This window comes from Papio anubis, chromosome 4, assembly GCF_008728515.1.
Source record: "Papio anubis isolate 15944 chromosome 4, Panubis1.0, whole genome shotgun sequence".
Lineage (NCBI taxonomy): Eukaryota > Metazoa > Chordata > Mammalia > Primates > Cercopithecidae > Papio > Papio anubis.
Window position 1 is genome coordinate 36,048,354 of NC_044979.1, and position 14,768 is coordinate 36,063,121.

Consider the following 14,768-nt stretch of genomic DNA (forward strand, 5'->3'; position numbering starts at 1 on the left):
GCTCTATCTTTTTTGTAAATAATTTTTTATTCAAGTGATGGTGGAGGATTGACACTTATTGATAAGGTAAATTAATTTGCTAATACTTAATAAAGCTTTTGACCAGTGTTTTGAGGCCAAGATGCAAAATATATGCATATTTGGCATTTCCAAATGAAATACTGGACTGCTAGATGTGATAAGCAAGAAAGTGTTAGGAAGAGTGTTCTTTTGGAATCAGCATTAGATTTGTACTGATTATTTATTGTAATGTATTGTCTGTAAATCACTAGATTTACAGACGATACAAATACAATGGACCAGCTAGGAATTAATCTCAGGGAGGACACCAAATTTACATAACATCATAAACCCTAGTCTACTTATATTTTCACAATAAAGGATAAAGATAAATATTATAAGAAAATAACAATGCAATTCACTCGAAAAGAGTATGACATAATTGGTGTGGGGACTAAGAGAAAAAACTAATTAATTTTTTTTCAGTAGGAGAAGGAAGAGTACAATTAACTAGGATTAACATATACAAAGACATCATGGAAAAACACAGTTATTAATCCCCCTTTTCAGTGATTGACAATATTAATATTAGGACATTTATCTTGGTTCTAGAAAACAGATTTATTAGAGAGGGCAATGATGCTAAACAGTGCTGTGAAAAACATTTTTAAAAGATATTTTTTCTTTAAGATATAAGTAAATTTAATGAATTCAAGTTTTTGATGTTCATAGTTTTTAAAGTACTAGAAGAGCAATATAATAAGTTGTAAAACAAAAAAAAAAGCTGTTGAGTGAAACTTAGTGAAGTTATTTTATGCTATATTTAACATTTTCTTAATTGTAGGATAGTTGGCTTCCAGCACAGGCTTCCGGTTCTCCCTAGGACTTCTGCAAAGGGAGATTTGCTGATCTCGAAGACCTTCCTATTTCCCAGAGCCGCTCCCATGCAACAGGAGAAACTGGGCAAGGAGAGCCTAGGGTTTGATATTTGTAAGGCAAGATTAATAGACTATTACAATAAGTCATTAATTTCTTTGTCTCTTTTTTTTTTTTTTTTTGCGGTGGAGTCTCACTGTGCCTCCCAGGCTGGAGTGCAGTAATGCGACGTAGACTCACTGCAACCTCTGCCTCCTGGGTTCAAGCAATTCTCCTGCCTCAGCCTCTGGAGTAGCTGGTACAGGCACCTTCCACCATGCCTGGCTAGTTTTTGTATTTTTAGTAGAGATGGGGTTTCACCATGTTGGCCAGGCTGGTCTCGAACTCCTGACCTCAAGTGATCCACCTGCCTCAGCTTCCCAAAGTGCTGGGATTACACGTGGGCCACCATGGCTGGCCTCAATTTCTCCATTTTTAATATTTCTGTCTTTGCAAATCCATCCTGATGCTGTCAGTCCAGAAAAACATTTTTCTCATGATTGAATACTCATAATGGTAATCTGTTTTACTTACTGTTTTTACTTTTTTTAAATATAAAATATGAACTCCTGGAGAGCCACAACTTTAGTAGTTACTGAAAATCCTGCAACAGGATATGCTGTACTGTTGGCATAGAAAACATGTATGTAGAATTAATAAAATCATGCCATTCAGGTTAACATTATTAAGACCCTATATTTTAGTGTTCCTTTACAAAGAATTCAGAAAATCTGTAAGTGTAAGTCTGAAGATGTGTGGGACTGAGGTGACTGTTTTCCCTGGTTTATGTATCAAAAGTCATATGGCCTCTCCTAGAATGAAATAATAGAGGCTTTCATACAGAAGATTCATGGTTCTTTATCTCTTTTCAATTAATCACCCTTTTGAGAACCTGAAATAAGCTATGAAATTCAAATAATTCCCCAAGGGAAAAAATATGCATCTCTACAAAATTTTGCTCACAATTTCAATAGTTTTACAGAATTCCAAAGGTCCAATTCAAGAATTCCCTAACCTAGAGAATTCTGAATGTGGAAACAGTAATCCCTGTGTAATGAACAGGAGGAAAATAAAAGCATATTTTCTGTACTAAATATTTGTCAAATATTTTGATAATTGAAGTGACAAAATTATCTGTATAATAGAAACTAGAAGCATTGCAGATAATGAAGATACATTAGGGATCTGTTATGATCAAGGATGAATGACCCTTTTAAAAAGACCTGTAAAATATTATCTGCCAGGAAAGGACATCTGTGAGGAAAGTCATCTATTGTTAAATAAAATGTTGAAATCAGAAGTTAAAAGAAAATGACATTGAAAGGTGAAATTGCTGTGGTAGAGTGAAGCCTTACCTCTGACCTCTATTACAAACCCCAGAGTTCACATATTCTTACTTTATTTATCTCACAGCCTAAATCCAGCACTAGGATTTAGTGGGTCAACAATATATTTTTTAATTTTTTAATTTTTTTTTATTTTTTAGGGAACAGCATGGAAACATTTTAAATTATAGTGCCCTAGATCTAAATTTTGTCCATTCAGGCTTTTATTTAATTTTTCTCCCCTTCCCTTCTCTCTCTCTCTCTCTCTCTCTCTCTCTCTCTCTCTCTCCCTGTCTCTCTATGTGTGTGGGTGTGTGTGTGGGTGTGCATGCACAACCACTTATTTAAATTCTACTGATGGTTCAGTAAAGAAAGATAATTATTTTCACTGTGACAGAGTTTGCAGCCATACTGGCAAATTGAAATAGTGCTTGAAGTGGCTAGAGAAACACTGTAATGTACACGCACACCCAAAGAAAGAGAGGGAGTGCAGAAGAGGGAAAGGGAGAGAAAGACCTGGTCAGGGACTCATAATACCTGAAAATCCCTGCATACTGGTCTGCCTAGGTCTCAACTATGTGGTTCTAGGTTTTGCTCTACATGACTCTAGGTGGATTGGATGTGGACTGTGAGGGAGAGAGATGTCGAAGATGACATGTAGGTTTTGGGCCTGAGCAACTGGTAGAGAGGCATGCCATTTATCACATGGCATTACTCAGGAATGATTGGGGTAGGAAGCTGAAAATCAAGATTCTATTCTGTGCTTGTTAATTTCAGTGTGCCTTGTCTTCACATAAGCTGAAACTCAAGTGGGCAATGGGAAATGTAAGTCTGGAACTCCTGCAAGAGGTTCGTGCTACAGATAAACACTTGGAAGGTCAGAGACTAGATGCTGCTTATGATCATAGGCTTTGAGGAGAGCATCCAGGCAGTGAATATTTAGACTGAGAAAAAGTCAGAGTCCCTAGACCTGAAGTCTCCAATGTTTATGAGTGCTCAAGAGACCACATCTCCAGTTTCCTAATGACAATTAAAAGAAAATCGTATTTGGCTTAGTATAATTTATTTTGAAGTATTTTGTAAAATGGAGTACATCATTATTAAAGCTAACCAACTGGGGACTGACTGGAGGGAGGTGGGTGTGAGTATAAAAGGGCATCATGAGGATTCATTGTGGTGTTAGAACTGTGGAGTGTCTTGATGGTGGTTATTCGTGGACCTATGTAAGTAATAAATTGTGGACAGCTGAACGCACACACAAAGGAGCACAAAACTGAGGAAATGTGAATTAGATGGGTGATTACATCGCCAAAGTCGGGATCCTGGTTATGATAGAATACTGTAGTTTTATAAGGTGCCTTCATTAGGGAAAACTGGGAAAAGCGTATAATGGATATTTTTCTACTTTTTACAATTATATGTAAATCAAAATTGCCTCCATTGAAGAAGTCTGCCTTTAGGAAAATGCTCATAACAATTATATAAAGTTTCAGTTAAATAAATTATGTTGAAAATAAGTTAAAAAAATTCAAAACTCAAAAGAAAACATGCAACATTAAACTAAGATTCTCACATGTAAAAAAGAAAGTTAACCAACTAATTTACCCCCTTCAATTCTAACATTACATAAAATGAGGATAACTGATTAAATTTTTATCCATTGCCTTCATTAGCTTTTTCCTTTTTTGGTAAACATGTTGCTTGGAAGTATGCTTTTCCAATTTCACAAAATGACACCAGCATTCACTGAAGTTAGTACCCTTTGGCCTCTGAAAATTTAGGTTTATGAAGAGAAGGCTACTAAAAGACTAGGACTTAGAGTTCAAAGTGGCAGACTAGAGGATCTAGTGTGCTCTGCTCTCATGGAGAGGAAACAGTGACGAGTAAACATGGACTCTCTAAGTGGATCATCTAAGAAACCACGTCAGGATGCATCAAGGGAGCAATGGGACATGGAGAACAGAGAAGATCGAAGCTGGGCAGCCACCTGTCTGGGGCCAGCATGGAGCCAGGAGAAGCTCCTCAACACAGGGAAAGAATTAGTGAGTGAGAGTCCTCGGGGGATCCACACTACCCATAGTGACCTGTGCAATCCTGGGAATGTGAAAACCGCATGATTCCCTTGGGCCTCTAGACTGATACAGAGAGCTACCCAGAGTTTTTGCAGAGGCAACACTCAAGTCCATGGGGACCCCCACAGGCCTTGGACTCTGGAGCAGCCTGATTGGTACCAGGTGCCATGGCCCTGACGGAGGCTTCAGTCATGGTGCTGGAGATGGTCAGATTGCTCTACTCCTTCTTGACAGAAAACCTGCTAAACCCCTGTGGTTTAGCAGAGCTTTGTGTTCCCCCAGGGAGCACTTGGATGGTGGATTGGGTGACTCCACTCATCCTGCTCGTAACTGGATAGGATTCAACTTCACCCTGCTCCTAACTTGGGCAGAGCCACAAGCAGGGGGTGGGGAGGACGCCCTCCCTCTCAGGATACTGAAAAGGGTGAGATCCCTGGGCTCTCAGGACGTCGGGGGAGCAGGGCATGCCTCCCTCTGAAGGGCTTTCCGGGAAGGGTATAGCCTGTCTGCCAGCCACAGTCTCTGCCTTAGGAAGCTCTGTAGACCAGAACACCTAAGAAAGAAAATGTGAACGTGGTGCCAGTGATCAAAAGGGGCTCCTCCAAGGCCTACAAGCAGACCTGGTGAGGTTGTCAGCTCTCTCTCCCCTGACCACAGAGTACTACTGTGCGTATGCCAAAATACAAAAGAGCTACATGGCTGAGTAAGAGGCTATCTGCTGGCCACCACTCTTAAGGAGCACCTACTGGATTACGGCCCAAATGAAACACCAAAAATATTATGCCAGCATACAGCACCTGTGAAACCTAAGGCAAAAATCTAGACATAAATAAAGATTATGTACAGAGCCTTGGCTCTCTGCATGCACCCAGAAATGGAGCCAACTGACTATACTCAACTTATGTCACAGTTAAAGTAACATCAGCCCTCACACATGAAAAAGAATCAGTGCAAGAAACGCTGGCAATTCAAAAAGGCAGAGTGTCTCTTTATGCTGAAACAAACACATTAACCCATCAGCAATAGTTCTTAACCAGATTGTAATGACTCTAGTGGACAGACAGAAAATTCAGAATCTGGGTGGCAGCAAAGCTTACCAAGATCCAGGAAAAAGTTGAAACCCAATTTCGTAAAACAGCCCAAGAACTAAAAGACAAAATAGCCGTTTTAAAGAAGGAATCAACTGAACTTTTTCAATTGAAGGATTTGCTTCCAGAATTTCATAATAGGCCAGGCACAGTGGCTCATGCTTGTAATCCCAGCACTTAGGGAGACCAAGGCAAGAGTTCGAGGTCCATGAGTTTGACATCAAGGACCTCAAGGCCCATGAGTTTGAGGTCAGCCTCCCATTCTCTACAAATATTGTTTACGTGTGGTGATGCGCAGTTATAGTCCCAACTACTTGGGAGGCTGAGGTAAGAGGATCACTTGAATCAGGGAGGTGTAGGCTGCAGTGAGCTGTGATCATGCCACTGCTCTCTAACCTTGGCCACAGAGTGAGATCCTGTCTCAGGAAAAAAAAACAAAAACAAAAAAAAACCAAAAAAAAACAAAATTTCGTAATGCAGTCAGAAGCGTTACAACAGAATAGGGCAAACTGAGGAAGGAATCTCAGAGCTTAACGACCAGTTCTTCAAGTCAACTTTGTCAGACAAAAAAAAAAAAATAAGCAATTAAAAAAAAAAACCGTTGAGAAACATGAGTTTATATGAAGACACCAAATCTACAACTCATTGGCATTCCTGACAGAGGAAAGAGAGTAAGCAACTTGGAAAACATTTGAGGATATAGTCCATGGAAAATTCCCCCATCTCACTAGAGAGTTGGACATACTAATTTAAGAAATACAGAGAATTCTGACAAGATAGTATACAAGATGACCAACCCCAAGGCACATAGCCGTCAGATTCACCAAGTTCAACAACAAAAACAAATCTTAAACACAGGCCAAGTGTGGTGTCTTACACCTGTAATCCCAGCACTTTGGGATGCCCAGGAAGGCAGATCACATCAGGTCAGGAGTTCAAGACCAGCCTGGTCAACAAAGTGAAACCTTGTCTGTACTAAAAATACAAAAATTAGCTTGGCATGGTAATGTGTACCTGTAATCCCAGCTACTTAGGAAGCTGAGGCAGGAGAATTGCTTGAACCTGGGAGGTGGAGGTTGCAGTGAGCTGACATTGCACCACTGCACTCCAGCCTGGGCAACAGAGTGAGACTCCATCTCAGAAAAAAAAAAAAAAAAAAAATGACACCTCTGGTGGAAACCTTACGAGCCAGAAGAGGATAGGGGCCTGTTTTCAGCTTTCTTAAAGAAAAGAAATTCAAACCAATAAATTCATATCCTGCCAAACTAAGCTTCCTAAGTGAAGGAGAAATAAAATACTTCTCAGATAAGCAAGGACTAAAGGAATTCGTTAATACTAGACTACCCTCACAAGAGGTCCTTAAGGGAGTGCTAAACATGGAAATGAAACACCAAAACCTGCTACCACAAAAACATACTTAAGCAAACAGCCCACAGACAACATAAGGCATTTACACAGTAAAGTCTACAAAACAACCAGCTAACAAAATAACAGGATCAAAATCTCACATATCAATACTATCCCTGAATGTAAATGGTCTCAAAACCCCAGTTAAATGGCATAGAGCAGCAAGCTAGATAAAAAAGACAAGAACCAACTGTCTGTTGTCTTCAAGAGAGTCACCTCATGTGTAATAATACCACAGGCTCAAAGTAAAGAGGCAGAGAAAGATCTATCATGCAAATGGAAAACAAACAAAAAAAAATGTAAAAGCTGCTATTCTCATATCAGATAGAATAGATTTTAAACCAATAACAATCAGGAAGGACAAAGAAGGGCGTTACAAAATGAAAAAGGGTTCAATTCAACAGGAAGACTTAACTATCCTAAATATATACACACCCAACACTGGAGCACAAAGACTCATAAAACAGGTTCTTTTTGACCTGTGAAAAAATTTGGTCACATATTAATAGTCAGAGACTTCAACACCCCACTGACAGCATTAGATCATTCAGGCAGAAAACTATCAAATTCCAGAATTAAACTCAACACTTGACCAATTGGACCTAATAGACATCTACAGAATACTCTACCTAACAATCACAGAATATACATTCTTCTCATCTGCACACAGAACATATTCTAAGATTGACACATGCTTGGTGATAACACAAGTCTCAATTCAAAAAATTGAAATACTACCAAGTACTCTTTTGGACCACAAGGCAATAAAAGTGGAAATCAATACCAAGAAGATCTCTCAGACCTACATAAAACATGGAAATTAAACAACTTTCTCCTCAATAAATCCTGGGTGAACAATGAAATTAAGACAGAAATCAAAAACTTGCTTAAAAGTAAGGAAAATAGAGACAGAACTAACGAAAATGTTTGGGATGCAGCTAAAGCAGTGTTAAAAGGAAAGTTTACAGTGCTAAGCACCTTCATCAAGGAGTTAGAAATATTTCAAATTAACGACCTAACATTACACATGGAGGAACTATGAAAACATCCAACCCCAAAGCTAGCAGAAGAAATAACTAAAATCAGCAAAGAACTGAATGAAATTGAGATGCAAAAGTTCATGCAAAAAATTAATGAAACTAAGAGTTGGTTTTTTGAAATCATAAACAAGATTGATAGACTGCTAGCTAGATTAACAAAAGAAAAAGGATCCAAACAAGTGTAACCAGAAATGACAAAGATGGCATTACAGAAGATCTCAAAGAAATATTAAAAAAAAAGATCCTCAGAGACAATTTTGAAAACCTTTGTATATGCAGAATAGAAAATCTGGAGGAAATGCATAAATTACTGGAAACACACAACCTCCCGAGATTGAACCAGGCAGGAAGTGAAAACCTGAACAGACCAATAACAAATGCTGAAATTGAATCAGTAATTTAAAAATTGCAAACCAAAAAGAGCCCTGGAACAGTAGCTTCGTAGCTCAGCATTCATAGCTGAATTCTACCAGATGTACAAAGAAGAACTGATACCAATCCTCCTGAAGCTGTTTTTTAAAAATCTTCCTTAACTTATCGTACAAAGCCAGCATCATCCTGATACTAAAACCTGGAAGAGACACAATGAAATAAGAAATCTGGCTGGGCGCGGTGGCTCAAGCCTGTAATCCCAGCACTTTGGGAGGCCAAGACGGGTGGATCACGAGGTCAGGAGATCGAGACCATCCTGGCTAACACGGTGAAACCCCGTCTCTATTAAGAAATACAAAAAAAAACTAGCCGGGCGTGGTGGCAGGCGCCTGTAGTCCCAGCTACTCGGGAGGCTGAGGCAGGAGAATGGCTGGAACCCGGGAGGCGGAGCTTGCAGTGAGCTGAGATCCGGCCACTGCACTCCAGCCTGGGCGACAGAGTGAGACTCCGTCTCAAAAAAAAAAAAAAAAAAAAAAAAAAAAAAAAAAGAAATCTGTAGACCAATGTCCCTAATGAATACAGTCACAAAACTCCTCAGTACAATACTAGCAAACAGAATCCAGCTGCATAGCAAAAAGTTAATTCACCACAATCAAGCAGTATTCCTGGGATGCAAGGTTGGCTCAACATAAGCAAATCAATAAATATGATTCACCTCATAAACAGAACCAAAATTAAAAACCACATAATGTCAATAGATGCAGAAAAAGCCTTCAATGAAGTCCAATTTTCCTTTATGATAAAAACCCTCAACAGGCTAGGCATTGAAGAAACATATCATAAAAATAAGAGCCATCTATGGCAAACACACAGCCAGTATCATACTGGATGCAGAAAAGCTGGAATTATTCCCCTTGAGAACTGGAACATGACAAGAATGCCCACTCACATCACTCCTGTTCAACATAGTACTAGAAGCCTAGCCAGAGAAAGCAGGCAATAGAAAGAAATAAAAGGCGTCCATATAGGAAAAGAGGATGTAAAATTATCTTTCTTTTTTAATGATATTCTATATATAGAAAACCCTAAAGACTGCCAAAAGGCTTCTTGAACTGATAAATGACCTCAGTAAAGTTTCAAAGTACAAAATCAACATACAAAAATCAATGGCATTTCTATACACCAGTAAAATTCTAGCTGAGAGCCAAATCAAGAACACAATCCCATTTACAATAGACAAACACACCAAACAAAAAACCCTAGGAATACACCTAACCAAGGAGGTGAAAGATCTCTATAGGCAGAGCTACACAATACTGCTTAGAAAATGACAAATACAACAAATAAGTGGGAAAATATTCCATATTCATGGAATGGAAAAATCAGTATCATTAAAATGATCATACTGCCCAAAGCAATTTATAGAATCAGTGCTCTCCCTATCAAAATAGCAACACGATTTTTCACAGAGTTAGAAAAATCTATTCTAAAATTCACATGGAACCTAAAAGCCCAAATAGGCAAAACAATCCTAAGCAAAAAGAGAAAAGCCAGAGACATCACACTACCGAACTTCAAAGTATACTATAAAGCTAAAGTAACCAAAACAGCATCATACTAGTACAAACACAGACACATAGACAAATGGAACAGCATAGAGAACTCAGAAATGCGCACCTACAACTATCTGATCTTTGATAAAATCAACAAAAATAAGCAATGGGGAAAGGACTCCCTCTTCAATAAATGGTGCTGGAATAACTGGCTAGCCATATGTAGAAGACTGAAATTAGACCCCTACCTTTCATCATATACAAAAATTAACTCAGGGTGGATTAAAGACTTAAATGTAAGACTTCAAAGTATCAAAATTCTAAAAGAAATACAAAATACCATTCTTGACATCAGCTTTGGCAAATAACTTATGGCTAAGTCGACAAAAGCAATTGCAATGAAAACAAAAATTGACAAGTGGGACCTAATTAATCTAAAGAGATTGTGCACAGCAAAAGAAATAACCAACAGTCAACCCACAGCCTACAGAATGGGAGAGAATATTTGCAAACTATGCATCTGACAAAGATCTAATATACAGATATTTACAAGGAACTTAAGCAAAATCAATCCAGTTAAAAAATGGGCAAAGGACATGATCAGACACTTCTCAAAAGATGTACAATGACCAAAAAACATGAGCAAATGCTCAACATCACTAATCATCAGAGAAATGCAAATGAAAGCCACAATGAGATAGATACCATCTCACAGCAGTCAGAATGGCTATTATCAAAAAGTCAAAAAAAAAAAAAAAAAAAAAAAAAAACACAACAACAGATGCTGGTGAGGCTGCAGAGAAAAGCAATGTTTATATTCTGTGGGTGGTAATCCAAATTACTTTAGCCACTGTGGAAAGTAGTTTAAAGATTTCTCAAAGAAGTTAAAACACAACTACTGTTACACCTAGAAATCCTACTACTGGGTATGTACCCAAAGAAAAATAACTCGTTCTATCAAAAGGACACTTGCACCCATATGGTCATTGACACACTAATGACAATAGCAAAGACCTGGTATTAATATAGGTGTCCATTAATAGTGGGTTGGATAAAGAAAATATTATATAGATACATAAAATATTTTATAATATAAATATCTATATATACACATACACATATATACCATGGATTATTATACAACCCTAAAAAGAATGAAATAATATTCTTTGTAGCAATGTGGATGCAGCTGGAAGCCATTATCCTAAGCAAATTAACACCTGAACATAAAACCAAACACCACACATTCTCACATGTAAATAAAAGCTAAACATTGAATGCACGTAGATACAAAGATGGGATTAGTACACTGGGGAATGATTGACCAAGGGAAATGTGAGCTGAAAAACTACCTATGGGATACTATGCTCACCACCTGGGTAATGGGACCATCTGTATCACCAACCTCAACAACAACATGTAGTATACCCATGTAACAACCCTGCATGTGTACCCCCTTGAATCTGAAATAAAAAAAAAAAAAAGACAATGTAGTGCCCCAATGCTCTACATTGTTTTTTGTTTGTTTGTTTGTTTTTTGCTTCCTTTTTTTTCAGACAAATGTGATCAAGCCACTAATATTTTTTTAAAGACAGACCAGGTGCGGTGGCCCATGCCTGTAATTCCAGCACTTAGGAAGGCAGAGGCAGGAGGGTCACTTGAGCCCAGGAGTTCAAGACAAGCCTGGGCAACATAGCAAGAACTCCATCTCCACAAAAAGAAAAAAATATGTAGTTGTAAATTGTCTTTTACAAACAAAACTACCAAAATTTAGAAATAACTCAAACAATTTCACTTACAATTAAGTAAGTGCTGTTAATCTATAGATATAAATACAAAAAGATGATAGCGTTTCTAGTGAAGTTTGAAAAACTATGGCCTTTTGTTTTAAGATATTAAATGCTATTTTTGTTGGAGCTGTGAGAAAAAATATAATTCCTTTATATGCAAGTTACTTTTTTATTTCTTTTGAAGAAATATGTATCAGCATTTAAGTAAAGACCATAATATATTTCATATTACATTTAGTGCATTTGAGGTATTGTTATAGTTTCAGTGTTCTTATGGTTTAATTTTTAGGAGCTTGGAATGAGAGATTTCAGTTAACCTGGAACATGTACTTATTACATATTACTTTTCTTCATAATTACATTAGTTTTTTTTTTTTTTTTTTTTTTTTGAGACGGAGTTTGGTTCTTGTTGCCCAGGCTGGAGTACAATGGTGTGGTCTCCGCTCACTGCAACCTGAATGTCCAGGGTTCAAGTGATTCTCCTGCCTCAGCCTCCCAAGTAGCTAGGATTACAGATGTGTGCCACCACACCAGGCTAATTTTTTTGTATTTTTATTAGAGACAGGGTTTCACCGTGTTGGCCAGGCTGGTCTTGAACTCCTGACTTCAAGTAATCCACCCGCCTTGGCCTCCCAAAGTGCTGGGATTACAGGCATGAGCTACCGTACCTGGCCAATTACGTTAGTTTTTAATTTGAATCATTTTGGTTTTAGACACAGTGAAGAGAAACTTGTTTCTGTTCGATTTTGAATCATATTCATCAACTAAAATTAAGTTTATTAGTTCTATGAGATGACATAGAAAGAAACTCCTTTATAACAACGACTTATTTTAAGAAAATCTTGCCTGTTTTTTTAACTTATTTTAAAATGAAATTGGTTTTTTAAAAATCAACTTGGAAACATATTTTAGACAGATAATCTCAGGCCTTTTGTGTATTTTTTCCCAAGAGAAAATTAACATGCATATCCTCAATTTAACATTTTGTGTATATCTATAAAGAAAATAAGAAGACTTCCTTCTGTCTCTCTGACCTATTGTTTGTGCTGGAGACAGAGTGATCTTTCCTTTCCAAAGCTTATGTCTGATCATATCACTCTTCCACTTTAAACCTCTCAAGGAAGTCTCCTTGTTGTAGGAACTAACTCCAGATTCCCTAATGTGGCTTGTGAAGAGTAACTTATGAAGTTACCCTGCTTCTCTCTTCAGTCCTGTCCCTCACCCTTCCTCTTCTGGTATCTCATTCCAAAAGAACCACTGTGTATGTCCAGTTTTACATCCTCACCTCCAGACTTTTGGTTTTCTCTTGTAGAAACATCTTCCTCTTTTTTTTTTTTTTGACTCTTCATATAAATTGGCTTATCACCATTGTGTTAATCTGGTTTGTTTCTACTCATGTTTTTGAGGACTTTCTTATTTGAGGATGTTTTTAAAAATGTAACCTGGTCAATTTTCTTCAGGAAAGGGACAAGTAAACCGCATTCTCCTTGGTGTTTAATGTTATTCTCAATCTTAATCGAATCTTTAGATGGTCCTTTACTAAAGTGTATTGTGTGGTTCAGGCTTCTTCGTGATGAGAGTGCAAAAGGAGAAAAAACTAAAGTCAAGAGAAAATTAACACTTAACCTCCTCACTTTAACATTTTTATAAAGGAACTAATAAATATTGAGTGAATGAGTGAAAAGGTATGAGCAAAGTTAAAATAAGTTATAGAAAAAGTTAAGGATTAGTTCATAAAGTGAAAATAATTTTCCATGTAAATGGGAGATTTCTTAAAAAAAAAAAGATGAGAGCACACTTTTCTTGTTTTCAGTCAAATTTAGAACAGGAGAATGGATTTCTAATATGGTGCCAATCCTGAAAAGAATGGAAGGGTTTCTTGGCAGTATTAGTCTATTGGTATTAGAATGAGGAGTATATGAAGACTTAAGTGGTAGAAAGTTAGTCAATCAAAGAGTACTTTTATAGTTTAGTACTAATACAAACGTATTATTAAAACAAAGGGAATGTTTTAAAGTACAAAGAAAGAAGTGAAACATTACTCAGCATCTCATCCTCCAGAAATACATGGTGAGAACTTGAAAGAACAAAACAAGAGGTTCATATATCTGGAACTATTTAGGACTGACCTAATGATCAAGAAATCCAATTTCCTGATTTTGTGGTTTTGTGAATAAAACCACAATGAGAAACTACCCAATAAATTTATCTAGTCTGCCAATCTAATTAAACAGCCTCCTGTATTCTCTTTGTAATAGACATCTGATACAGTCTATTAAACATTTTTGAGTCATTTAATCTTTGCCTTGGTCTGTGGGTCACTGCTATTAAGTAATCACAATATGTGTAACTTCTGTTTTGTTTTTAAGCTGGATAATGCAGACGAACAAGCGGCCCAGATCAGAAGGGAACTTGATGGCCGGCTGCAATTGGCAGATAAAATGGCAAAGGTAAATTATTAACTTGGACATACTGTACCCCGTTCCTTTCTTTACATAGATTTCTGTGAGCTGAAAAAGTGTTTTGTATAGGTTAAAAAAAGCCAGCACAATTTTAACATTTTCTTCTCTACACATAGACCTCTTAATCCCAAATATCTGAATGCATGTTATCTAGATGGAACATATTATTCACTTTACATATTCATCCTTAATATGTGAACTGTTTAATTTTAATGATAACTTTTATAGACTTTTCTTGAAGCAATGCATGAGTTTCTCAAACTGCCAGATCTAGAAGAGTTTTAATGTTGTACTAAGCAAAATATATCCAGGGAGAAAAAACTCCTCCCCACAAAATCATATAATATATTCCTAAGTATACAGCAGAGTTATTGGCACATAGTGGTTCCAACTGATATTTAATTGAATGACTAAATGCATGAAAAAATATAATTTTAAGTATCTAGTATACAATCTGGCAGATAAAGTGTATTTGATACAAGAAATTCATCATCTTGTACTTATTTGTATGATCACTGTGTATCATGAATAGAAATAGATTTCAGACAAAAGCCACGAGTTTTTTCTAGTACTTAAGGTTTTTAGAGAGACTGGAACTTAATTGTCTAAATCATTCTTTAGTGAATTTATTGATTAACTTACTTCAGTAGTATGAAAATTTTAGTTCTTTTCAATGGACTTGCAGTTATAGTGCTGTTGACTGCTTTGAGCATAAGATTCTTTCCCTTTCCTTTCTGTTTAGCA

The 14,768-nt window shown here is 37.1% G+C and overlaps 1 protein-coding gene across 16 annotated transcripts in view; it reads left to right on the forward strand.

Moving 5' to 3' along the window:
- Positions 1-14,768, forward strand: part of CADPS2 (calcium dependent secretion activator 2) — a 439,469-nt gene that overhangs the window by 104,779 nt on the left and 319,922 nt on the right. For all 16 annotated transcript variants that reach the window (XM_031665933.1, XM_031665918.1, XM_031665925.1 and 13 more), the window contains exon 3: positions 13,932-14,012. In XM_031665933.1, coding sequence (XP_031521793.1) covers positions 13,932-14,012 — 81 coding nt within the window. The remainder of the gene's footprint in view (positions 1-13,931; positions 14,013-14,768) is intronic.